The sequence below is a fragment of the Sceloporus occidentalis genome, unplaced genomic scaffold (genome assembly GCF_023333645.1).
Source record: "Sceloporus occidentalis isolate IW3139 unplaced genomic scaffold, rSceOcc1.0.p SCAF_1, whole genome shotgun sequence".
In the NCBI taxonomy this organism is placed as follows: Eukaryota; Metazoa; Chordata; class Lepidosauria; order Squamata; family Phrynosomatidae; genus Sceloporus; species Sceloporus occidentalis.
The window spans coordinates 63,295,698-63,322,709 of record NW_028316981.1 but is presented as its reverse complement, the minus strand read 5'-3'; the positions used below and the strand labels follow the sequence as shown (position 1 = coordinate 63,322,709).

Below are 27,012 nucleotides of genomic sequence, written 5' to 3'. Positions count from 1 at the left end.
CTGGATCTGGGAGATAAAAGACAGGGAGGAATCAAAAGTGAAACCAAGACTGCAGGCTTCCTGGACTGGTCGAATAGAGGTGTTGTAGAAAGAAACAGAAAAGGAGTATTGAAGGGAGGACTTAGTGTGTCTTCTCTTTTAATAATCTTATTAATTTCTCCTTCTCTATTAAATCACATATCTTCATTATGCATTCTTCTTGATTGATATTTTCCAATATCTAGCATGTACTATGTTAAATGTTTTCAGTTTTAACTGATTTCTTCTGTAACCTGCCCTGGGTCCCATTCTGGGAGAAAGGCAGAATATAAATAATAATAAAAAATACTATATGACATGTCTGAGGATGTCTCCTGTAGTGCGATGGCAGCAGGATGGATCAAGACATTATGATTTTAAAGGAAGAATTGCCAGGGGTGCTCTATCAAACCCACCCAACTTAAGGTACATAGTACTCAAAGTGAGCCATGTTCTTTGTGCACAAAAGACTCTGTGTGTGTGTGTGTGTGTGTGTGTGTGTGTGTGTGTGTGTGTGTGTGAAATTAAATAATTAACAATTTGCTGCCCATTCCAAGATATCCAAAATCTGATTCCTGAGTTGTCTGCCTACCTCTTCCTAATGGTAGGACTCCCCAGGGATTGCAGGGATCAGCTCCTGACCTAAATCATTTAGTGCCTTCCAATGCTCTTATTTCTTACGAAATACTTTGAAAAATGTACCACATTGACTGTTTTGCAGGATGTGATTTATAAGGCATCTCACAGCTACATTTAATATGGTAGCTAATTTCAAGTCTAGCATATTAAAAATTACAAAGCAGGTGCCTGAGTAGTCCCCAGATTTATGACTGGCTCCAGGCCTAAAATGCAAGCATCCCTATACTATGCAATGCCTGGTTACTTGCTTTCATTTCCATCCTTTTGTGTATTACCTTATAAGTCAATGAATATTAGCTATTAGTGGATGTTTCACTTTTTCCTGACAGAAAGACTTCACGGTTTGAGGAATGATAACATGTAGTTCTTGCATTTATTAGCACAGTCATTGATTTCTACTTCCATGAATTTTGCTTTTAAAAATGGAATGTTTGGCTTCCTAGTTGGTTGTTGCCAAGTTCATAGGCAATCCAAGTAGAATGGAAAGGCCCACTGGCATAATTACACATGGTCATCTGGCGCATGCTTCTCAGAGGGGCTGAATGCACAGGTCAGATACAACAGGCCAACCCCATTGTGTTCTGCCCACAGATCCAGCCCATGCCTACTCTAGCACTCACCTGCTCTGGTTCAGATGCCCACTCACCACTGCACTGTGGCACTGCTGCCACTGACTTGCCCATTGCTGTTGCCACTGGCATTCTCCTGCCATGGCTTCACCAATATGGCCAGGTTCCCCTTTCTAACATCACAGGCTGCAACTGGGGCTGCATAAAGAAGGGCATCAGTGGTGGCAGGTAAGGCAGCATGCAGCTTCCTAAACTATTGGCTGTTAAGGTGGGGTTTTGGGGAGACTCTGCCACAAACAGCTGGCTATTTAAAACCAGGCTAAGGTGGGTTGGGCCAGGGTCAGGATAGATCTGCTGAAATGGTGTCTGTCTACCATGATTGAGATTTCCTGCATGGCAGGGGGTTGGACTGGATGGCCCTTGTGATCTCTTCCAATTCTATGATTCTATGATTCTATACCTGTCCTCTGCCCAGTGCTGTTCGCCTGCATCATCTGAACAGGATGACACCAGGCCGGGGGGTGGGGGGGGGGTGAACAGGCCTTTTGGCCCATGTGTACAGCCCCAGAGTCATCAGAATCAAGGTACTGTACTATGGGAAAGATGTTGGAAATACAGGTGATTTCCAAAGCCACAACTCCCATAGTCCCTTGGTTCTGATGACCCCGTTGAGATGTTGAAGAAATAGATGGCACTATATAGAGCCAACCTACATCTGGAGCTGCATGATGGATGATCTCCTCCTCCTATGGCAGTAGCAGGGGCACCCAGATGCAGTGTACGACTAAAGTTACCTGGTAGCATTCACTATCTTCACCACTCTTCCACTTATGCAAGGAGGTCTCCCTTACACACTCACCAAGGCAGTCAAACACTGTTGTGGGTTCCCTGAGGGATTTGACACCATAGAGTCCTGACCTGTATTTCTTTAAATAGCCTCTGCATGGCTTCTTTAACATTATGTGAAAAAATACATTAAATTTTAGTGTATTTAGAAAAGAGAATGGGCTACATGTAAGTTCCTTCACATTTATACCTGTGACACAGGGAGGAGAAAATAAGTCACAATGGAGCTGGATTAACCAATTAAATATTACTGTTGAAAACAATCTCATGTATTGTTGCATACTGATGATGTATATAAATGTAGCATCTCATTGTGAAGTCATCCTTTGAAAGTTCACACATTTTTATTTTTATTTATATTCCTTTTTTGTGTGGGCAGCTTACAATATGTGCATGAATAAATTCAGGAGGAACTCAGTCATTACAAGAGAATTAGAAAAGCAATATCTAAATTAATTGGCTTTTTAATCTTATTTTAAAGACATTGATGAATGTGAAAGAAAAACTCACAGCTGCAAGATAAACTTTGTATGTCAAAATACAAAAGGATCATTCTACTGTGAATCAAAGCAACGGTGCATGGATGGATTTTTACAAGATCCAGAGGGTAATTGTGTCGGTGAGTTTAACTTGAACAATATATTGCTAGATGAATGAGTTGCTGATACTTTAGTATTACCTATATTTGATCACGTTTAATAGCCTTTAATGTTCCAATAATTTCTTCCTTTAAATCTCATTTCCTTTTTTAAAAAATATAATTAAAATAAAATTATAGATTGGATTTACATAATGTTAAATTTCTAAATGTTGACTTAATAGATTCTCATCAGCCAGGGATTTATTGCACAATAAATCAAAGCCAAATTAATGGGAAAGAAAGAACAGATGGAAGATGGGTTGCTGATTAATATGATACTGAATCACTGATATATTAATATATTATTTCTTCCACAGATATTAATGAATGTACATCACTTTCTGAGCCATGTAAGGCTGGCTTCAACTGTATCAATACAGTTGGGTCTTATACATGCCAACGGAATCTCTTAATATGCAGCAGAGGGTATCATTCAAGTGAAGATGGGACCAGATGTGTTGGTATGACTCCGATTAAGGAACCTAGCTGCTTATTTGATTGAGCTGAATGCATCTGCAAATTCTAATACCTAAATTAAAATATTGTTTTGAAACTCTTTTGTACATAATGCATATATCACAAATAGCCATCAGTATATTGAAGGATTTGTTCCAAATGCATTTAATGCTACTGAAGTATAAATGTTATTCTATCTTGTGTTGGATTACTTTTGCAGCCACCAAAAGGAAGCTAATGTTGTACAGATAATAAGCAGCAAGTCTAAGGATGTATGAATTATTCCTGCTTCCACTTTTGACTGTCATAGTGTCCAGATCCAAAATGGCAATTGATGTATCTTAGGCAGTGCAGGTTTCTTGATTACCTGAACATCATGTTTGTCTGTACAGGACAGAAGAGCAGGCTCTTTTTTGGAAGAGTTAGCACTCGGTGAAAGGGCAAGTTACTCTTCATTTTTTTAAACAAAAATGTTGCCACTTGTTCCTATTAACAAAATAACCCTTAATAACTCTTCAAAGCTCTTTTCAGCTTGTCAGGGTATAGAAAAGAAATTAACTTTGTTTATAAAATGTTCTGACTATACAAAAGTGAATATACAAAAGGCAATTCTGTGTGTTGTAAAACAAATGGATTCACTATAATATGGTGATTTTGACAGTAACTACAATTGCTGGATTTAGGATAGATCTTCAACATTATTTTATTTCCAGAATCCTTCTCCTGGACCTCTTGGTACCTTTGACTTTGGAATGCTTCGGGGTTGGTGGCCCTGGGGGTGCAGTATTGTAGGCCTGGTCCAGTCGGGCGCAATAGGATGCCCTTGTCATGTGCAAGGGGCAGCACTTCTAGACACCCATCGCCCATGATGAGGGCGTCAAAATGGCAGCACCCTGTACAGATGGGCTCCACTATCATTAAGTGACCAACGCCTAGCATCCGCACGTCACGATGCCGTTATGACGTTGCGAGTGCGCCATTGGCGCCCTGTGGCATCATAATCACACTGCAAGAAGAGCCCGCTTTTTCAGGTTCTTTTTGGTCCATGAGGAAGTCCCGTGGTCTGGAGGCTGTGGCTTCCCCAAGAACCAAAGCTAGGCGTGGGGAGACCATCCTTTTTGTCCTACGCCGTAGTGATTCTTTTCTTCTGAGTTAGATCCAGATACACACATACACATATGCTGGGAATTATGGATTGAGCATGTCTTACAGCAAAGAGAGGCCACCTTCTGTTCTGCAATGAAGGCTGCCATCGTATTTCTCAAGAGCATGTGCATGTGTGTATGTGTTCATATTCCTCATTTTGAGACAAGGCCAAAGGTGTGGTTGAAATGGTTGGGAAATGAAAGAGGTAGTAGCTGATCTGTCAGGCAAAATAATCCATTTGCAAGGCAGATGCTGAACAACATCCAATCACACACCAACACACATTCACAAGGTGTAGCAAGGAAAGAAGCAAACTTTGTGTTCTTTGGAAAATATAGAAAAGTGGCTAGTTACAAATTACTTTTGCATAATCAAACACATGATGCAATGGAGATGAGAAAGAGAAAAAAGAAAATGGCTACAAGGTTACAGTGATGCAAGAAGAGAATGGGGGTGGTAAAACAAGCAGAGCCACCATTATGCAAAAAGCTTGATAAAGCTTCTAACAGAAAGTAGGGCTTTATAAAGTGAAAAAAAAATCCCATTCTATTCTGTTTATATCTCAGTGTGATATAGTGGTTTGAGCGTTGGACTATGCCTCTGGAGACCAGGTTTCAACTCCAGCCTTGGCCATGTAAACCCACTGGGCAAGTCACACTTTCTTAGGAGTTTATCACACGGGAGTAATTTCTCTTAATTTCAAATGAAAACAAAGTGGGGCCAGAATGCATTCAAGTGAATTCACTAGTTCAGCGAATTTACATGAATTCGAATTGCATTCGAATTGACTTCCCATTGCCCCAAAATAGCTTGCCATTGCTCAAAATTACGTGTGATCACCTCTCACGCAATAACGTGAAACCTCATGATTGTGTTCAGACTGACCTCCCATTGCCCAAAATTGCGTGTGGTATATCACGCAATAAGCCCCATGATTGCATTTGGATTGCCATTGGATTATACTTCCAATTTCCCTTGTCTGATAATGTCTTTAGTCTCACAGGATGGCAATGGTAAACCCCCTCTGGAGAAACTTGACAAGAAAACACTGTCATACATTCACCTTAGGGTTGCTGGAAGTCAGAAATAACTTGAAGGTACACAACAACAACAAGCACCTTTAACCAAACATCTCAGGGTGGCTTACAATAAAAACATCTTTAAACAGTAAATAATTACCGTACAAAACCTTGAAATATTAAATTAGCTTTTGTATTAAATGTATTTAAAAGTTCTTAATATACCATTATTATTATTATTATTAGTAGTAGTAGTAGTAGTAGTATTTATTTATATAGCACTGTAGGTTTTGCATGGGACTTCACAGAGTTATCAAAACAACATAAAATCTACCAAAGGCATACAGTCTAAAATCACAAAATACAAAAACAGTAAATAAACAATTTAACCCATTAAAATACCAGACTTAAATATTTGTAAGGTATAGTACTCAAAAGCCATGTTGCATTCTTGGCACATACAAATCCCCTTCTTATAGTCTAAATATTCTAATATGATTTCATTAAATTAGAAAGGAACATAACAAAACCAGAAGATGTATTCATTCTAATTACCACCCTCCCCAACCTCCATTTCACTACTACATCCCTTCTTTTTATATGAGATATGGACAATTAGGTTTTCAACTGAGTTAACTTATGTTAATAGAAATAGATCATCTGGACAAGTCTCTGCAGTAGAACTGTGTGGTCACTTCTTTTAGTTTAGAAAATTCATCTTCCCAGTAATGTTCTTTCCCTCTAATTCACTAGATTGGTTAGCAGCACTTTCTTCTTGTATTTAATTGAAAAATACAGTAGTTATCATGAAATATGGTGCACCTCTGACTGAATAATGTTCTGGACCTAATTAAAGGCAGGACACAGTGGAACACACAATTTCACAGAAACTAATCAAAAGGCTGAACAAATGAATTAATGGCAACTAAAGTTGCTAATTTGCAGATTTAAATCTGTATTAAAATTAACTTTGTAATGCTTGCTGTGATGCAAGGCAGAGAAGCCAAGAGACAGCACTTTAGTGAAGCTCTTGATCTTTTCTTTTTATTGATTCATATTTCTTAGGGTTACTTAAAATGGGTTGGATTAAAAAATAAATGAAGCAGTCAGGAAATATGTGTAACTAAATTCAGCTTCGCCCCTCAAATTTAATACTGTCATAAAGGGGTGTCACTAGGGGGTGCAGGGGGTTCATATTGCACTTGGTGCAATCCCAGAACATCTGGTAGAGTAGTTGTTTGACACCCATCTTACCCCCCCCCCCCGATGCCCCCTGACACCAGCCAAGATGCTTTGCAAATGGGGGAGAATTACCCCATTTCACAATGTTGACCCACTTTCCCTTCCTGGGAGTCTGCTGACTCACTTCTCCAGCCACCTGTGTCTTTCTGTTTCTGGCCAGATGGAGAGGTGAGGCAGAGGGAGGGAAGGGGGACAAGGACATCCACAGGTTAGCTTGCCCACTTGTCCAGCTGCCTGGGTCTTTCCATGGCTGGCTGAGCAGGTTGGTGAGGCTGATGGGGTAGGACATCCACTGTTGCTGCCACTAGCCCACACCAGGTAATGCTAAACCTAGTGATACCACTGTTGTGATAAGACTTCAGATGACTTCTTTCCTGCACCTATACCTATTCAGACTTTACTCTTGTTTAGAACCAAGTATGAGATTATCTGAAGTGAAATAAGATGATTAAAAAAAAATAGGTATATGTCCCCCTGCCACTGTAGGTTCATGGCAAGAACCTAATAGATCCCTTGAACAAAACACATTTGCACAAGAGATCAGCCAAAAAAGAAGAAGAAGAAAATTTATTTATTTATTTATTTATTTATTTATTTATTTATTTATTTATTTATTTATTTCCAGGCTTCTTCTGTGTTGTGTATACATATTCCTCTTCAGACCAGATAAGGTAGTGTTGCAGGTTTCAGAGAGACTTCTAAATGCATTAAACTCAATGCAGTTTGAAAGCTTCTTAAGAGCCAAATGTTTAAAGAAGGATCCTTTTGTTTGTTCATTGATGTTGGAGGCAGTGTTTACATGTATGTCCCTATTCCACAACTCCCTTTTAGTCCTCATGTGTTAAGGCAAATACCCAAATAGGAACCTTGGATATCCAGGATCCAAAAGCAATCAAAACACATGAGGAGATTTTGTTCCACCTACATTTGGGGCTCTCTTTGACCTGGAAGCTAGCTGAGCTAATATTCTTACACTCATTCCAGGGTAAAAGACATATAAAAGACATTATAGAAGCCAACTCTCTTTGTTAGCAGTTAAACTAGACCAGAGTCACTACTCTACAATGATTTTACATTTAGAGGAGCAAATATTCCTGCTAAACATCAAAGCATGCACATCTAAGCACAAAGTCTATGCATACCTTTCTTATTTAATGCAGGAGACTTTTCAATTTCTTTGTTCACTTTCCTAACAATATTGCATCCTAGTATCAGGCAAAGTGAGCTCATTGGCACATAAGAGGTTTTCAACAACCCAGAAGAAAAGAACAGTATTAAAGATCAAAGAGATCTTGTTTCTTTCACTAGAGAGAATGAAAGAGACACCTTCCCCTTTGTATCATATGCTCCATTAGCACTAGCAGTGACTCTCAGTCTCTAACAAGGTTCCAGTATAGCTATTGACCTAATGTTTGATGTGTCAGTCTTTTTTTTTAATGAAACTGCAAATTATTTTGATCACATATAACTCAAATAAAGGGAAGACTTACACAAGCTTGGATCAGAATAGAGGATTCTTATCACACCACAGCCTAATGCCAAGAGTTAGCTCTGGCTAGAGTAGAACCACTGAATCAGTTCAACAATTGATTGAATGTGGATTAACCAGCAGAATTCCAACCTATATGAGCCAGTTTACCCAATGACGGGATATTTCTGTTCTTAGCCATGACTTTGTGAACAGCTATTGTTAATAACGTAATTGTTAAGGCCCAAGATCCTATGGTGGCTGGCATCTTCTTAGTGAGTTATGTTAATGAGTTACTTATGGTATTGTAACCCACTTGCTTGGTCAGAGGTGTACAATGACCAAAAGTCCCCTCTGAATCTACCTTTTAAGTGACACAGTCCTCCCCAAAAACAAATCATATTACTGGAGAGCAGTAAGATCACCCCAATCTCCAACAACACTGAAGTGACCATATGGGGGTGGGCTGTGTCACTTAAAAAGTACTGATAAATGTAACTGTGTGCCAGTGCTTTCCATTCTGGCATCCAACACAGTGGAATCAGGATAATTACAGAGGTTTTCTCAGATTCATAGATTAGACTTTTAGGGTTCATTGGAGGAGTTTAAGGGGGAGAGAGGCTGCTATTTCTGGGGGTGGGGAGTGAGATCCAGCATACGTACACTACTGTACAGTGCTTTCTCTGACCTTGTTATCTTTCCAATGACTCTCCAATCGCATGTACAGTTGATACAAGCAATATTCTGGATAATGCTTTATGCTTCTGATGAAGTGGGTCATAAATTTATGAACATATTTTCAAGAATGCATTTGTTAGTCTTTCAGATATCCTTGGACTCGGTTGTTCTTAAATTAACATGGCTCTAGTTTAGAAATTCTGTAAGTTTTTTCATTGATGAGCCAAGATGGTCAGTTGCTAAAGGACAGATGATTCTAATCATCCACTACCAAACAGTGGTCAGAGGGATATCTTTCTTAAAGGCCAGCTTAAAACTGGAAACGAGAAAATAATCATGAACATAATAATCATAAAAATAAACAAAGAAGACATGACAGGCTGGGTGGTATGACTTCTCACTGTTTTAGTCCTGATAATATATTTTGAAGAGATATTCTATGATAAACAGTGGTATTTCAAAAATTAATGTATAAATATCTTCCATTAGAAACTGCAAATCAAATTTAATAATTATGACTAATTCTAAATATTAAATTTGGTTAATGTCTATTATTCAAGGGCGATATTGTCCTTCTAGTTATGAAATCATAGAATCATAGACCACAAGGGCTATCCAGTCCAACCTTCTGCCATGCAGGAACACTAATCAAAGCACCCCCAACAGATGGCCATCTAGCCCCTGTTTAAAAACTTTCCAAGAAGGACAATCCACCACACTCCAAGGCAACATATTTCACTGTCAAACAGCTCTCACCATCAGGAAGTTCTTCCTAAGGTTGAGGTGGAATCTCTTTTCCTGTACTTTGAATCCATTGCTCCTTGTCCTAGTCTCTGGAACCAACCTGTTCCCTCTTCAATATGACACCCCTTTAAATATTTAAACATGACTATCATGTTCCCTCTTAACCTTCTGTTTTGTTAGGAGGGCCTTGCCAACTGCATTTTCATTCATTTTTAAACCACTATGTGGGTCCATGGAGAAAGATGTAACAGCATGAAACCAGCTTTTGTAAAGGGGGAGTAGGATCACTCAGCCCTTTTCCCTGAAGAGGCAGGAAAAAGTTAGGAGTGCTTTTGATCCATTTTGACTCTCATGATGTAAAGCTTCTTCATTGAATACAGCAGACTAGAAACTGTGATATTCAATGAGTGACCAGCAGCTTGGCCCACTGCAGTGAGAGTAATTGCTACTATTTGCTTCTGCAGATGTTGATGAATGTCAGACTGGCATTCATCGCTGTGGAGAGGGACAGATTTGTCACAATCTACCTGGAGCTTACCGCTGTGACTGCAAGATGGGATATCAGTATGATTCATTCAGCAGAACTTGCATTGGTATGTATAGCACAGGAAGAGATTATATTGCTGATTGATGAGACATGGACTCAGGCTAGTATTTACGTGCTGTTGTTTCCAGCACAATTTATTAATTCTCTAATGCTAAAGCTCGAAGAAAGAGATAATAGAATTGCTTGATACACAAACACCAGCTTGGCTGTTCATCAGACATGCTATTAAGAAAATCTCCCAATTTTTTTTCCAATGTGAACATTGATTGGAGTCAATTTAGTCCTTTAGTACTTCTTTGTAAGTTAAAAACCGCTCTGCTATACAGGCTACACACACACACACACACACACACACACACTTTTTAGTGTAGAGCACAAAGACAGGTAGATATATAGATAGTATCATATTTTCTAATAAAATTGATGGTAATTGGTAATGAGGCTATCAAGTACAGTTCCTAGTAAATGTGCAGTTTTGTGTCATGAATCCTCTTTATGTCCAGCTCTTTTCAGTTTAATTTTCACATTCACATGAAAACTTGTGTTTTCTCATTGGAAAAAATACATGTCCATGAATATCTGAGGAAATGGAGGCCAAATGCACCAAAAGAAAAAGACTGTACATTCCTAATTATAACACTTTCTATACTTCTTCATTTGTTGATACTAATTAGTGAGGAAGTACAGTATCTAAGATTGATGCCATTGTACAACTAATCCCCCAACATATTTGCCATTCCTTTTCCTTCTATCTCTTAAATATGTTTTATGTTCACCCTGATACTTTCTTCGTGGCAGATATAAATGAATGTTGGAATTACCCAGGCCGACTGTGTCAACACTCATGTGAAAATACTCCTGGGTCCTATCATTGTTCCTGTTCTTCTGGTTTTCGTTTGGCATATGATGGGAAACACTGTGAAGGTATCTTACTACTAACTCTTTTGAAGACAAATGTATTAAAAGTAATGCATATACATAGACTATTTTTATAGTTGCAATATGAACAATTTGTGTTTTATATGCAGCAACACCACAATCCAACTCGGAAATCTGTGGCTCTACATGTATTTAACCAACATAAATTATCTACATTTATCTGTGCTGGAAAGAAGATGATTGCATGAAATGTAGTGATGACATCAAACTTTACTGTTGGGTGGAGAGGCTGACATGAAGTTAGTTGTGCCAGAACATTGACAGTGAAGCAAATTCAAAGGCTTATTCATCTTTGAATTAAAATCAATTTAGTGTATCCAGAGCCACATTCAAATGTGCAACCCATCCAGTGAGCAATATATTTGCAGAAGAAACTTTACATGTGTGAATCACTTTAGTTGGATCTGGCCAAATAATTCTGTCTGCTTTTCTAATGGTTAGTTTCTTCTGTTCTATAGTCACAATTATCTTATTAAGACTTTTCCTGATCATAATTAAATATTCTTGACCCATGATTCCATTCTGTTCTGTTTTACAAGAATAAATCATTAAAAAACAAAACCCACAACAGCTTAAGGTGAGGCTGAATAGAATCTAACCAGCAACTTCAAAAGAAAACTGAAATGGAAAATCACAAACAGTGCAATCCTTTGAATGTCTACTGAGAAGTCTGTTTAAATTCAATGAGGAATTAGGAATGTACATTCTTGGAGATCAAATTAAGATTTATTCTCTTTATTTCATGGAAAGGAGTTACTATGCTAATTACATTAAAATTCAAATTATATATTCACTTGCATCCACTTGAACAACTCATAAAATTACTGTTAAACAATGCTTATTGCTATATGAACAAGTGAGGCACATGTCTTTATTTGAAAAAAATTGAAAATGATTGAAAAACGTGTTCCTTGAGTGTTGGGAGATCCTGATGAGAAGTATCCTGGATTGACAAGAATCCCTACAGTCCCAGTTGTTAGACTTCTTGGCTGTCCATGATATCCTCAGCACTCTTCTCCAGCACCACATTTAGAATTAACTGATTTTCTTCCTATCCACTTTCTTAACTCTCCAGTGCTCACATCCATACATCGTAAAAGGGAATACAATGGCCTGCATGGTTTTAACTTTCATGCTCAGTTGCATTTCTTAACATTTTAGGATCTTTTTTAGTTCTTTCATAGCTACCTTCCATATTCTTAGTCTTCTTATGATGACTAGATTCCAGTCCCCACTCTGATTGATGTTTTATCCTAGGTATGAGAACTATTTTACTATTTCTGTTTTTTCATTACCTATGCTAAATTTGTGTAAAAAAATCCTCCATGGTCATTATTTTTGTTTTCTTTATGTTCAAGAATAGCCCTGCCTTTGCACTTTCTTCCTTGATCTTCCTTGGTAGTTGCTGTAGGTCTGTGATGTTTACTGCTAGTAGTATTGTGTCATCTGCATACCTTAGATCAGGGGTTCCTAACTTGTGCTCCGAAGAGCCCTTAGGGCTCCGTGTGGATTTCCCAGGTGCTCTTTGGCCACTCCAGGAAAATGAAAGAAATAAAAATTGAATGAAATTAAAGAATAAGAATATAATCATATATATACGCCTAAACACCATTAATTCTTAGGGGCTCCACCATAGAAATAAGGGCTCTGCAAGTCAAAAGGTTTGGAAACTTTTGCCTTAGGTTGTTGATATTTCTTATTCCCATTTTCACTCCTCCTCCTTCTGTGTTCAAGCCTGCTTTTTGGATATGTTCTGCTGCTGAACATAGTTGAACAGGGAGGGTGAAAGGTTATAGCCGTGCCTGATCCCTTTTGCCAACTGGGAAACATTCTGTTGCTCTGTGTTCTGTCCTGACAATACCTTCTTATCTTAAGTATATATTTCTCATTAGGACTTTCAGATGTGTTGGTACTCCCATGTCTTTAAGGACATATCATAGCCTTTCATCATCTGTGCAGTCAAAGGCTTTGCTATAGTATAAAGCACATGCTGATTTCCTTGGTGCACTCCATAAGCCACCATATGTTTGTAATGTAGTTGCTAGTGCTTCTTCATTTCCTGAATCCAACTTGAACCTCTGGGACTTCTCTGTCCATGTATGGTTGTTGTCTGTGTTGTAGATGCATTATAGTAATGGCATGTAAAATGCTGTTTCATGCACAGAAAATTCTGTTTTGTTCAAGAAATACTGTATGTGAAGTTTGCATACAGCAGTCTCAAACTGTAAATCGCCTTTGCAGTAAGAGGAAGATAGCTAAAATTATTTGTTGTTACCTTGGAGAAGAAAATTTGGAAAGGATTACATCCTGGCCATATGGTAGTGATCATCTACAATTGGTATCTTCTACCAATTGTAAGTTCAATGACAGAAACAATAAGTTCAATGACAGAAACATTTGCTTTATTTTAATAATTTATTTCATTTATATCCTGCCTTTCTCCCAAAGCAAGACCCTTGGTAGCTTACATTAAACGTTAAAGCAAAATACAATTAAAACAAAACATAAAATGTATAGTACAAAAGTTTAAAAACTATTAAAGAAAAGAATTCTATTAAAACATCAATTTAAAGCATTTTAAAATAGGTTTAAAACATGTTAAATATAAAAGTACAGCATACCCCAAAAGACCTTTTTGTCACAACTGCTTTAAAGTCAAAGGCTTGTCAAAAATAAAAGATTTTTGCCTCTGGGCAAAATAAAGCAGATATGGGGCACCCTGGCCTCCTGAGGGAGGGAATTCTGTAGCCTGGGATCAGTTGCCAGGACGAGTCTCTCACTTGTTCCCACCAAATGTACCTATGACAGTGATAGGACCAAGAGAAAGATGTCCCCTGAAGATCATAAAACTTGCAAAGACTCATTTAGATACAATCTTTCAGATTGTTTGGACCCAAGCCATATAGGGCTTTCTAGGTTATTACCAGCCCTTTGAATTCTACCTAGAAATAGACTGGTAATAAGTGGATCTGTTGCAACATGGGAGTGTAACCAGCCTGGGTTACCAGTCTAGCTGGAACATTTTAAGTCTACTGATGTTTTGGAACAGTTTCCAAAGGCAATTGTATGTAAAGTGTGTTGCAGTATTCCAAACACATGCGACCAAGGGATGTGTTACTGGGGTTAGATCTGACCTCTGTAGGAATGGGTGCAGCTGATACATTAGCTTTAACTGGGAAATGACAGTGGTTGAACTGATTGTATATGATTTCTATATCCACTTTTTTTGTACAGATGTTAATGAATGTGACAACAATCCATGCAGTCAGGAATGTGCTAATATTTATGGTTCCTATCAGTGTTACTGCAGGCAAGGCTATCAGTTAGCAGAAGATGGTCATTCTTGTAAAGGTATGCACTGGAAATTTCCAATGTAAATACCCTTAGACAATCCTGTTGGGAGAATAACTTGAGCTGTGCTTACATGTTTGTCATTGTCATTGTTCCAGATATTGATGAATGTGCCCAAAGTGCAGGTATTCTGTGCACTTTCCGTTGCCTCAATGTGCCTGGAAGTTATCAATGTGCTTGTCCTGATCAAGGCTATACAATGTCAGCAAATGGAAGGACCTGTCGAGGTAAGAAGGAAATTAAGGTGCTTCCATCGCCTATCATAATATTGTTGCCTTATGCACTCTTACCATATTGGCACCTAATATAGTGGAAACTCTAGAAAAAAATAGGGTATGAAAGGTAAGGTTTCTCATGTGTGTGCAGGAATGCAGGCAACTGTTTTGCTTGTTCTACTAGTCAAGACAATTTTCCTTCATAGTGCTATGTGAGATGATGTAAGCAGGGGAAAGGGGAGACAGAATATTTGTGTAGACATTTGCGTTCTGTTGCATCACTGGTGATATTATAGGTGATCCAGTGAAGACCCAGATTGATCATTGATATGCAGGTTAATAAATAAATAATAAAAATTTTATTTATATACCGCCCTTCTATATAACCAGGGCGGTGTACAACATCATAAAATACAGGGTTACAAATACATCAAAACAAATACATTAAAAACAATTAAAAACAATTCTAGCCAGTTTGCCACTGCTGACATAGAGGGGGGTGGGGGAAGCTAGTTGGGGCCTGTATCAGGGAATGCAAGTTTAAACAAAAAGGTCTTCAGCCCCTTTTTGAACTGGGCCAGGGGGGTGGCCGAGCGGAGCTCAATGGGCAGGGAGTTCCAGAGGGTAGGGGCCGAGATGGCAAAAGTCCCCCTAGACGTGGAGGCTAGTCTGGCCCCTGGAACCCTCAATAACTGCTGCCCAGATGTCCTGAGAGTGCGGGGTGGATTGTATGGGGAGAGGCGGTCCTCAAGGTATCCTGGGCCCAAGCCATTTAGGGCTTTATAGGTAATAACCAACACCTTGTATTGCGCCCGGAAGCGAATAGGCAGCCAGTGCAGATCTTTGAGCACTGGTGTTATGTGACTGGCTCTGGGTATGCCAGTAACCAGTCTGGCTGCCATATTCTGCACTAATTGTAGCTTCCGGGTATGGTACAAGGGTTGCCCCATGTAGAGCGCATTGCAGAAATCCAAACAAGAGGTTACCAGAGCATGTACTACCGTTTCGAGGTCCCCCTGGCCCAGGTAGGGACGCAGCTGGCGTATCAGCTGAAGCTGATAACAGGTGCTCCTGACCGTCGCATCCACCTGAGATGTAAGGTGGAGCGATGAATCAAGGAGCACCCCCAGACTGCATATCGAGTCCTTCACAGGAAGCGTGATCTCATTCAGGACAGGTGGAACCGCCATCCCCAGGCCAGGAGAACCTATCACGAGCACCTCCGTTTTCTCTGGATTCAGACTGAGTCGGTTTTCCCTCATCCAGCCCATTACCGACTCCAGACAGGCCACGAGAGGAGAGATGCCATCCCCAGTCACTGCATCAGTCGGAGGCATAGAGAAGACTATTTGGGTGTCATCAGCATATTGATAACCCCGCACCCCATGTCTCTGGAAGATCTCTCCCAGTGGTTTCATGTAAATGTTGAAAAGCATGGGAGACAGAATGGCTCCTTGAGGGACCCCTGATGTAAGGGCCCTCTTATCGGAGCACACGTCTCCCAGCTGCACCATCTGGAAACTCCCAGAGAGGTAGGACCGGAACCACTGGAGCGCAGTACCCCCGATTCCCACCTCTGCCAGGCGCTCCAGAAGGATACCATGGTCTATGGTATCGAAAGCCGCTGAGATGTCCAAGAGCACCAACAGGGCCACGCTTCCCCTGTCAATGCCCAGATGGAGTTCATCGACCAAGGCGACCATGGCCGTCTCAACCCCGTAGCCCGCCCGAAAGCCGGTTTGAAATGGGTCCAGATAATCCGTTTCATCCAAGATCGATTGAAGCTGGATTGCAACCGCCCTCTCGATCACCTTCCCCAAAAAATGGCAATAGCGAAACTGGCCGATAATTATTATGCATCAGGGGGTCGAGGGAGGGCTTTTTGAGCAGTGGTTTTACAATGGCCAAATTTAAGCTGGATGGAAATTGCCCGTCCCTCAAAGATGTATTTATGATCCGGTGTAACAATGAAGTTACCACCGGTCCCCCCTGAGCTGCTAGCCATGAGGGACAGGGATCGAGAGAGCAGGTTGCCTTCCGAACGCTTCTAAGGATCTTATCCACATCATCGGTACTAACCGACTCAAACTGATCCAGTTTAATGGAGTCCACGGAGGCTCTGGACATCTCTACTCTGGGTTCTGCCCTAATACCGGCGTCAAGACCTGCGCTTATCCGAGAGGTTAGGCATATATTTAGCCTGCAGTCTTAGAGTATACACATTTATTGAACCAGAATGGTGTAGTGTTTTGAGTCCTGGACTAGGGCTCCAAGACACCAGGTTCTGAATCTCTGCTTTTCATGAAAATCCACTGGGTGACCTTGGGCAACTCACACCATCTCAGTCTCACAGGAATGCAATGGCAAACCTCCTAAAGGGGTTTTGACTGTGATGTTTATCACACTATACTCTTAAAGTGCTACTATTCCACTTTGACTCCTCTAGCTGCTTCCTGTTGCATTCTGGGATTTGCAGTTTTAAGGAGGGGTATTTAGAATTCTCAGGCAGAGAACTCTGCCTGAGAATTCTAAATACCCCTCCTTAAAACTGCAAATCCCAGAATGCAACAGGAGGCAGCTAGAGGAGTCAAAGTGGAATAGTAGCACTTTAAGAGTATAGTATGATAAACATCTTTCATGCATGTAGCTGAGGGAATGTGTCTGTCTCTCTGTGTGGATTTAAGCTGAGCATGCTTTAATTGTGGATGCTCCATTGTTTATTATTTAGAATATTATCCCATTTGTGAAAGTCTTGGTTGATACTCTTTTCAAGGAGAAGTAAGTTTTTAAAAAGTTCATGTATGATTTCTTGAAGCTTCTGTACAGCTGTGACATTTAAGTAGAGTAGACACTGGTTATGTAATGTGCGTACCTCCATATTGTGGGGTTGCTTCTTAGATTTTGGTGAGATATTGAACACATGATACTACATATGTTAGAATTTCATGACATGCAGACTCTGAACATTATATCCACTTGCATAAAGATCTTGGATATGGGACAAGTTTACACAGGAAACTTTGATCTGTTCCCTACCTTAGGTATAGGGAGAATGAACAAGAAAATATCATTTTTATCTCTGTTATTTCACCCTGAACTTTAATAGAGACCTCCCTGCCTCCCCACCCCCTTCATTCATGGACTTTTTATGGTTTAGTGAATTCAAGCTGATCTGTTTGAATTGGCCTGCTAAAATTTTATGTTATGGATCATTGTTTTCAAAGCTGTGTGGTAAAGCTTCAGAGAGCCAATATGGAGAAGAAACTCGCTTTGCGACATGGAATACCATATGGAAACAATTTACCTTTTCACCTAGTTTTAAGAATCGCTGAGGAGGGGCTTAATTTATTTTAATTCTCTTGGACTTCCTCTTTAAAAATATTCTTTGGGCTTTTAAAGCAAGCCACACTCCAAGGAAGAGCAATTCCTGACCCTCAGGGAAGACTACGGTATTTCTTTAGGAGCCAGTCTCCTGTATGACAACTGGCAAATTTCACCGCAGTACTTGGCCACATGGATTGTCTGGTAACATTTATTTTATTTGCAAACCTCTGAGTGCTGTCTAGACATTTGAGAGTTTTCTGTGTGGTTACAAAAGCTGAGCTGAGGGGCTTTGCTCCCCCTTTGCTTTCCTTTTCCTTCTGCTTGAACTGGATCCATTGCATCTGGTATTTAGTATCTTCAGAACCGCAGTTTAATATTTTGTCATCTTATTGTTTAGGAATTGTTTTTGTATTCAGCAACAAAAGAGGTATTTTTTTCTGAGCCTAAATGCATTTTGTGGACATCACCTCCTTTTAATGTTGTGGAACTATAAGCAGCTTCACATGTGCAAATCAAAAACAACAACACTCTACTGATGCATCAAATCATTTAAAGAAGTATATGCAAAGGGAAACAAAATATGATTAGCAACATGTGTTTGAACATGATGCTAATGAAAGGCAGGTTCAAAAAGAAGGGGGAAAACCACGTATTATACTATACTATATTATTATTTTAAAGTCCAATTTGTGCTCCAATAAAATCAAGGTGGCATATTTGGTTCTTCTATTCCCTATTTTATTTGCATAACAATCCTATGAGGTAGGCCCCTGCAACAGGGAGAGAGAGAGAGCCTGCCACAAAGTCACTGCCTGGGTTTCATAGCTTAGTGGGAACTAGAACATGAATTTCCCAAGTCTAACACTGTCTACTACACCTCACCGACACTCTGCACATATACAACCTTCTATGTGTTTGAAAAGCTACTGACTCTAGTTCTATTTTTTAAATAAAATTTGATTTGATTTGTGACCTATGGAGTTCTAGTGACGCTACACTGTTTACCCAGGTTTTCAAAGAAGTAGCATAAAAAAAGAGGAAGGGGAGGGGGAATGTAGCAACACTTTTAAGCCTAATTGGTTTTTATTTTTGCATGAGCTTTTGTGCATATAAAACCACTTTTTCGGGTGCAGTACAGTAAGATAATAAATGTTCAGGTGTAAAGCATATTTAAACAGCTGTGGGAGGGGGATAGAATGTACTTTTCAAAGGGCTGCATAAGCAACATGAAAGCAGTGAATCTGCTTACCATAGGTCAGTTTCCTTGGATTCAAAACTTGCTTTGAGAAGATTCCTTTTGTTACAGTAACAAGGACACTTCAATTCAGACTCCAATCTTCAATTTCTTTACTGTATGTCCAGGAAGGTACAAATGTTCTACAACAGGTTTGGGGGTACTGACATTTTTAAAGTCAAATTTGTGTCCATTAATCCTCTTGTGTAGAGACTGTCCTGTTGGTTCAATACAGAGTGTAGAGGAATATTGCTGGCAGAGGTTGACATATATCACATTGGAAGAAGAAAAAGTAAATGTATCTCTGATGCTGTGGGTGATGTTACTGGCCCCTGTAATATCTGGGCTTGTGGCAGGGCCTTGTCCCTGTATTACCATCCATAGTATATATATCCTGTTGTGAGCAATTGTTTAAGGTTTAAAGGCTGTCTGAAGGCCAATTAAAGGCCCACCTCACACAGTTTGTGAGAGGGCTGTATTATTCTCTAGAATTAATCATTGATGATCTGTTTGGTCTCAGTTGGGGACTGTAGGTAACCATTAGAGTTCTGCCATTTTATCTTTTTGGTATGTCTTTTAGTGGACTGTTCCCAGGTATTAAACTTGCCTTGTTAATTTGTTTCTTCACTTTCTTAGGTGAATATTATAGTTTGAGAAATGCCTGGTATACACCCAAGAGTTCTGAGTCACTGTCTTGTCTTTCTGATCAGATGCAGTTGTGTATTAGAGAACTTGACTGTAAACAATAAATTTGTTAGTGTGTTCTGGGTGGAATGTGGAGGCATTTTAAGTCTGTGTAGCAATCTGTGGGTTTCTGATAAAATATGATGCTTATAAGTCCATTGTGCAATTGCATAGTATAGTCAAATAAGTGAATTTGTTGTCTGGATTCGTCCAAACTCAGACAGATAGTGATTGTATCCCATGTGTCCAAATAAAAAAGAAACTGGAGGTGGAGGAGAAGTTTCTTGGCATGCTGAGGAAGCATTGTTTTAGGTCAGCCATGAAATGTTTAAATATTGGAGTGCCATACAGGTACCCGTGGCAGTGTCACTAACTTAGAGGCACATTATTCTCAAAAGTGAACTAGTTTTGAGTGAATACAAAATAGCAGAGTTTATTTTATTTATTTATTTATGGTATTTATACCCCGCCTTTCAGCCCTAAAGGCTCTCAGAGCGGCTTACAATTATTATTTTTAATTAGACGGTTCCCTGGCCTCGGGTTTGCAATCTAAAAGACACGACACAAAAGGAGAAGGGAATGGTGCTGGGGAAGGGGATGAGGTCCAGTGGTACTTCTCTCCCTCTGAGGCCTGGACCAAGGCAGATGGAATGGAGGGGGGCTCTTCTTCTTCAGGCTAGTCCTGGTGGAGCTGGGCCTGCCTGTTCACTCACTCACAGGCTGAAGGATGACAGTTATCATGTTTAGTGGCTAGGTGTGTTGTAGCTTCATTCAGGATGATGCTTTTGATCACTTGTATCCATTCTTGTGTGGGATGTTGGTGTATAGAGATTCCACATCCGTCATGACTAGGATAGTGTTCTCTGACAGATTGTATTTTCTGTAGAAGATTAGATGTATTTTTCATGTAGCTTGGAGTGTTGATGGCATATGATCTGAGAATTGAGTCCACATATCCAGATACCCCAATGGTGAGTGTTCTAGATAGAAGAAAGCCGTGGTCATCAAGAACAAATCAGACTACATACAGGAGGCTACTACATTTTACTGTATCCTCTCTAAAAATCCCACTGATGAATGTCTGAAGTAACTACACAAATTATTGAGGGAATTCTCCATCAGTTTACAGAAACAAATCCAAATGGAACAGATCAAGAGCCCAAATGAGGCATCTTCTCCCTGCTACCAAAAATATATAAACAAGGCAATCCAGGAAGAGCAATTGTTCAAGCACTAGATCACTAGTGAAGAAGCCAGTGAGCCTTGAGAATTGGTGTGTGTGTGTGTTGTGGGGGGTGCCTTCTGGCTTGCCTAATGAAGGTGTTACAAATATATACTGAGGCTTGATTTTGTAACCTGTAGTTGATACAGGTGACATATTCTCCATAATTCTGGACTAAGTCTGCAACTACACTGCTTTGTGATTGTGATGTGTAACCTTTCCTATATATTTCATTCCAGATATTGATGAATGTGCAATGGGAACCCACAATTGTTCATCATCAGAGTCTTGTTATAATATTCAAGGCAGCTTCCGATGTCTCTTATTTGAGTGCCCACCAAACTACAGAAAAGTGTCTGACATGTAAGTCAAATCCATGTCAACTCTCTGCCCCACCACCACCAATAGAGTCTTCAAAATGCTGTCTTCAGTAATTATTCTATATAATCAAAAGGCTGTTTAGTGTATCCCTACTGCTTCTGGCCCTAACTGTATTATTAATCCCTTCCAGAATAAACCATAGAATCATAGAACCATAGAGTTGGAAGCAACCACAAGGTGGTTGAGAATTAAAGTCCAACCCCCTGCCATGCAGGAAATCACAATCAAAGTACCTTCAACAGATGGCCATCCAGCCTCTGTTTAAAGACTTCCAAAGAAGGAAACTCCACCACACTCCGAGCAAGTGTGTTCCACTGTTGAACAGCTCTTACCCACTGAATCAATTGAACTTTACATAAACATTGACTTATGAAGTTACCATTGATACACACAATCTCCTTTAATATCAACTAAAACAGGATTTAGGCCTCAATTATTTGTGTTCTTTCCTAAGATCTTTGAACTATAGTCACTAATACTGGAACTTGTTTAGTCTTCTTTGGGCTTTTTAAAAGGAGTTCACATCCTTTATTGAGTTCAGCCTTCACAATAATTTGGTTAATTGCTTGTAAAGGGAAAGTAGAGAAAGTTACCCAAGAGGTAAGCCTAGATCCCTGATCTCTCAGACCCAGAATGACCATCTGTCCCATGAATTACAGTGGTTCCTCTAGAGCAGAACAAGTTAAAACAAAGTGCTGTATTATGAAGTAGCTGTAGTAGCAATGGGGAGCAGAGGGCATTCCATAGGGTCCATAGGAAACTATAGTTTCTATCTTCCTGGAAAAAAGTGACAGTGGAGTGCTATGTCTTTTGTCCTGATCACAGTGTTATTGAACATCTCTGTAAATGATTTAGGAAGGAGATTCAGGACATGCTTATCAGACTAGTCCCATGAAACTGGAAAAGAAAGAATCAGAATTCAAGATGACCTCAATAGCTTGTAAAATCTGACAAATACTTTTAAAAAATCAACAGGGATAAGAGGAAGTTACTGTTTTCCATTTAGGCAGGAAATATCAAATACACAAATATGGGATGGATGGCACCTAGGTTAGGATAGCAGTATATGTGAAAAGGACCTAGGTACCTTAGTAGACAATAAGAAAACAACAGTGTGATCTGGCAGCAAATCAGCATCATGTCATTAGGCTTCATCAACAAGAGTATAACATCAAAATCAAGGGAAGTAATAATACAGGTTGGATGTCACTTAACAGGAATTCCAACATCCAAAATTGTCCATATGAGTGGCTGAGACAAGTTACACCTTTGCTTTCTGATGGTTCAGTGTAGCTTTGTTTCATGCACAAAATTATTTAAAATATTATGCATAAAGTTTCATTCAAGCTATTTGTGTAAGGTTATGAAGCATAAATTAATTTCATGTTTAGATTTGGGACCCATCGCCAAGATATCTCATTTCATATATGTAAAGGTTCCAAACTCTGAAAAAAAAATGTGAAAGCCAAACATTTTAGATAAGGGAGACTTAGCTTGTACCACTTTATTCTGCTTTGGTCTGACTCATCATGGAATACTGTTTCTAGTTCTGGGTCCACTATTTGAGAAGAATATCATAACCTGGAACATGTCCAGAAAAGGACCACCAAGATGGTGAAGAGCATGGTAACCAAGCTGTATGAGAGAGCTGGATATATGCAGCCTAGAGAAGAAAAGAGAGATGATATTTATTTGTTTGTTTGTTTCAGTATCTAAAGGGCTGACATGTGGGCAATGGACTAGACTTGTTTTCTTGTGTTTCAGATAGTAGAACCTAAATCAATAGGTCCAACTTACAATAAAGAGTGATTCGACAATAGAAATAACATCCCAGTAATAAGAGCTGTTAACCAGTGGAATCAAAGATCTTGAGTGGTATTGGGCTCTCCTTTGTTAGTATTTTTTTAAAAACAGAGGTTGAATTGCCACTTCTCAGTAATGAGTTCCTGCACTGACAGGGGATTGGGCTGGTGACCCTTGAGATTCCTTCCAATGCTATGATTCTGTGACTCGTCACTACTGACTATGCTAATTAATGCTTGTAGGAGATGCAGTCCAAGAACATCTGGATGACTGTGTGATGATATTCCCCATCTTTGAACTGTGGAAAGAAAAGGAAGGAACATGGATTCTGTTTTAGTTTTTTTTATTATTATTAATCTGTGTGGAGAGTGCCTTTGTTTTGCTTTCTTTGGCTATGTCATGGCACTCACTTTGCAGATAACTTCTTAAAGTAACCATGACTAAATCCTTCCATGCTTTTGCCTCATTGTATTCCAAATGATGTTAATGGGGCCACTTTGGATCATATATATATTTAACTAGGACTGAGCCAAAACTAGAGATGGGTCAGGAGATTTTTCATAGACTCTGTGTGCCTCAGAAAAGCATGCTTCAGACAGTTCTTCAGGAAGGAGTAAAATCATAAAGGAGTACTGCAACTGGCAGAAAATTAATTGCCTATCCATAATGATGACAGAAAATAAATTTCTCATAGACTCTGTATGTACCATTGTGGTTTACTGACATTGTGGCACAATGTCATCTTGGAATTGCTGAAGTTGCCTAGAGGTGTGGAAATACAACAGCCTTGTTCTCATTTACTATCTGAATTTCTGAGTCATGTACAATAGCAAATACATTTATATATTGCTTATCAGTGCACTTAAGCACTTCCTAAGCAGTTTGCAATGTGTAAGCCAATTGCCCCCAACAAACTGGGTACTTATTTTAGCGACCTTGGAGTCCAACCTGAGCCTCTGGCTGGTATTGAACACAGCCTGGTGGTTTGTGAGTGAGTGGCTGCAGTCTGCGCCACCAGGGATCCTATGATGTCGTTCCTTTCCATTAAAGTAACTGGATACAAGACTTCTTTCCCCAGAAAACATATAAATTCATGTGTATTTCTGTGTTAATTTTTCAAAATGTATGCCACTTTTTTGCATTCTTGCATGCATTTTTTGCACTAAAGGGCATCTGTATGAAGTATACAATTTTAGTCATGAACATATGTTAAACATATTGTTTACCTCTAGCCTCATAAAACAAATCACTTGTCTCAAATATAGAGTTTTTGGAATGAAGATGTGTTCCATTACACTGTCAGTCTTGAGACATGCAAAATGTGTATTTTTGTTTGGAATAGCAAATCAAAACAATTTCTTTCCCATCCCTGATAAAGCCTTATATCAGATAGATGATGCAAGAGAAGAAACAGGGAAGTTTATCGCATGGGGGAAAAACGTTCCCCAATGCGTTCTAACGAGCACGAGCGCGGGCGCGCATGGAGCGTGATGAGAACCCAATGGGTCCCAGAACACTAGTTTACCGCATGGCGGAATGCCGCCGTCACCGCCGGGCGTTCCCATCGGGTTCCCAATGTGTTCCAGGAGGCGCCATTCTGGGAACGCCCAGCGGCGATGGCGGCATTCCGCCATGCGGTAAACTAGCGTTCTGGGACCCATCAGGTTCCCATCATGCTCCGTGCGCGCCCGCGCTCGTTAGAATGCATTGGGGAACGTTTTTTCCCCCATGCGATAAACCTCAGGGTCATCCTTACTTAGCTATATTGGAGATTGGCTTATGCTGAGTCAGATCTTGGTCGTCCTAGTCCAATAGTCTTGTCACTGGCTGGCACCTTCTCTCCAGGTTTCATGCAGGGGCCTTTTCTAGCCATGCAGAGAACTGCCAGGGACTAAACATTCTGCATACACAGTACCTTAGGTGTTGTATATTGATGAGTACAGAGTTCTGCGGTTACTCTGGATTGCCAAAAAAAAAAAAAAAAAGAGTCCTAGAGCAAATCAAGCCTGAACTCTCCCTAGAAGCCAAGATGACTAAACTGACACTGTCATACTTTGGATAATCATGAGAAGACATAACTCACTAAAAAACATAATGATGCTTGGCAAGGTAGAAAGTAGAAAGAAAAGAAGAAGACTCCATTACAGGTGAATAGACTCAGTCAAGGAAATAAATGCCCTGAGTCTGTAAGACCTGAAGAGGGCTGTTTACAATAGCTGCTTGGAAGTCTCTCATTTGTAGGGTCACTATAATTTGACTTGAGAGCAGTTAGCAGCAACTAATGATATATGACCTTTTTCCTATATGGTGGCATACTCCAACAGCACTTTGTGCCTTCTCAGTGTGCTGATATTCTCTATGACAGCAGAGATGGAACTCCTAGGCTTTTTCCGATATTGGTGTCAATTTACTTGTCCACATGTGGGGCTTTTGCCACAGTTGTGACACAAGAGAAATAATAAAGGCACATGCAAACTGTTCCGTTCCTTTGCAGTGGGGTAAAGGGACCTTTCCAAGAACACTTTTAAAATATTACACACACACACACACACACACACACACACACACACACACATATAGTTTTGCAATAGTTATTTTATTTTGAAAATCAGAATGGGATCCCTGATACCATAGACACCGAGGAAGCCAGTCCTGGAAGCTCTAGAGCTGGGAAATGTTAATTTTTGGACTACAGATCCCACAACTTTTCATACTGGCTGCAATATTCTAGAACTTGTAGTCTAAAAAGTATCATTTACCAGCTCTGTTCTCAGAGCTATACAGACAGAAAAGAAGATAATGGACCACAGAGGTGACATTGTAAGATACCTCATTCTATAGTTGTACAGTTTGAAATGAAAAGCCCCCAAAAGTGCTGCCTTTGAAAGTTGCTTTTGTCAGCAGGGCTCCATTTCATATTGCCTGATCAGAGCACTGAACTTTGATGAATCACAGATTCCTTTACCAGGCAAATATACACAGCATGACTTTGTATTCCTCTATGCACTCATTGTGGTGCTTCGAGCAGAGGCTTTCAAGGTTCATGATCTTTTGATACTTGGCTGTTATGCTGACAACTGCATCAGTGTAAAGAGAGTTGTAAAAGAAGAACAAGCAGCTGTTAATTGCATAGCCAATGTTTGCTGCTCTGCTGTTTCTTTGCCTAATACATGGGAGAATTTTTTTTCTGAGCCTCTGCAAATCACCCAGATGGGTCTCTTTTGAATCTCAGTTCCTGCTTTGCTAAATATTTCCTCTTCTTCTCTCAGGAGATGTGAGCGTATCAACTGCTTCAGCTATCTGGATTGCCAAAACACTCCATTGCGAATCACTTACTATCAGCTTAACTTCCAAACTAACATTGTTGTCCCAGCTCATATTTTCCGAATTGGTCCCTCGCCTGCTTATGCTGGAGACAACATAATCCTTACAATCAACAAAGGAAATGAAGAGAACTACTTCAGCACCAGAAAGCTGAATTCTTACACAGGCATCGTTTACCTTCAGCGACAAGTGAAGGAACCCAAAGACTTTTTGTTAGATGTTGAAATGAAGCTTTGGCGTCAAGGGACATACACAACTTTTCTGGCCAAAATTTATATCTTCATCACTTCTCATGCATATTGAGGCAGAGGTACTGCCATTGGTATTAACTGGTGCTATGGCTTTGTAACCTTTGAACAAAGTTTATGATGATAATATAAAATCTATATCTAGCTTCTTTTATTATTTTTTAGCTTTGTTTTTTTGTAAAAATAACTTAAAATATATTAATCCTTTTTTTTGTTCACTTTGGATTTCTAAATGAGAAAAATAAGGCTTTGACCTTTAAAGCAAATGTATGTAC

At 39.6% G+C, this 27,012-nt stretch overlaps 1 protein-coding gene across 1 annotated transcript in view; it reads left to right on the top strand.

The window, feature by feature from the left end:
- The window catches only part of FBLN2 (fibulin 2), a 145,715-nt gene extending 118,923 nt beyond the window's left edge, over nucleotides 1-26,792 (top strand). Inside the window, exons 10-17 of the mRNA XM_089523101.1 lie at nucleotides 2,554-2,691; nucleotides 3,030-3,173; nucleotides 9,930-10,058; nucleotides 10,811-10,936; nucleotides 14,186-14,302; nucleotides 14,401-14,529; nucleotides 21,221-21,344; nucleotides 26,435-26,792. Of these exons, the coding sequence (XP_089379227.1) occupies nucleotides 2,554-2,691; nucleotides 3,030-3,173; nucleotides 9,930-10,058; nucleotides 10,811-10,936; nucleotides 14,186-14,302; nucleotides 14,401-14,529; nucleotides 21,221-21,344; nucleotides 26,435-26,792 (1,265 nt within the window). The remainder of the gene's footprint in view (nucleotides 1-2,553; nucleotides 2,692-3,029; nucleotides 3,174-9,929; nucleotides 10,059-10,810; nucleotides 10,937-14,185; nucleotides 14,303-14,400; nucleotides 14,530-21,220; nucleotides 21,345-26,434) is intronic.
- Nucleotides 26,793-27,012: the final 220 nt, after the last annotated feature.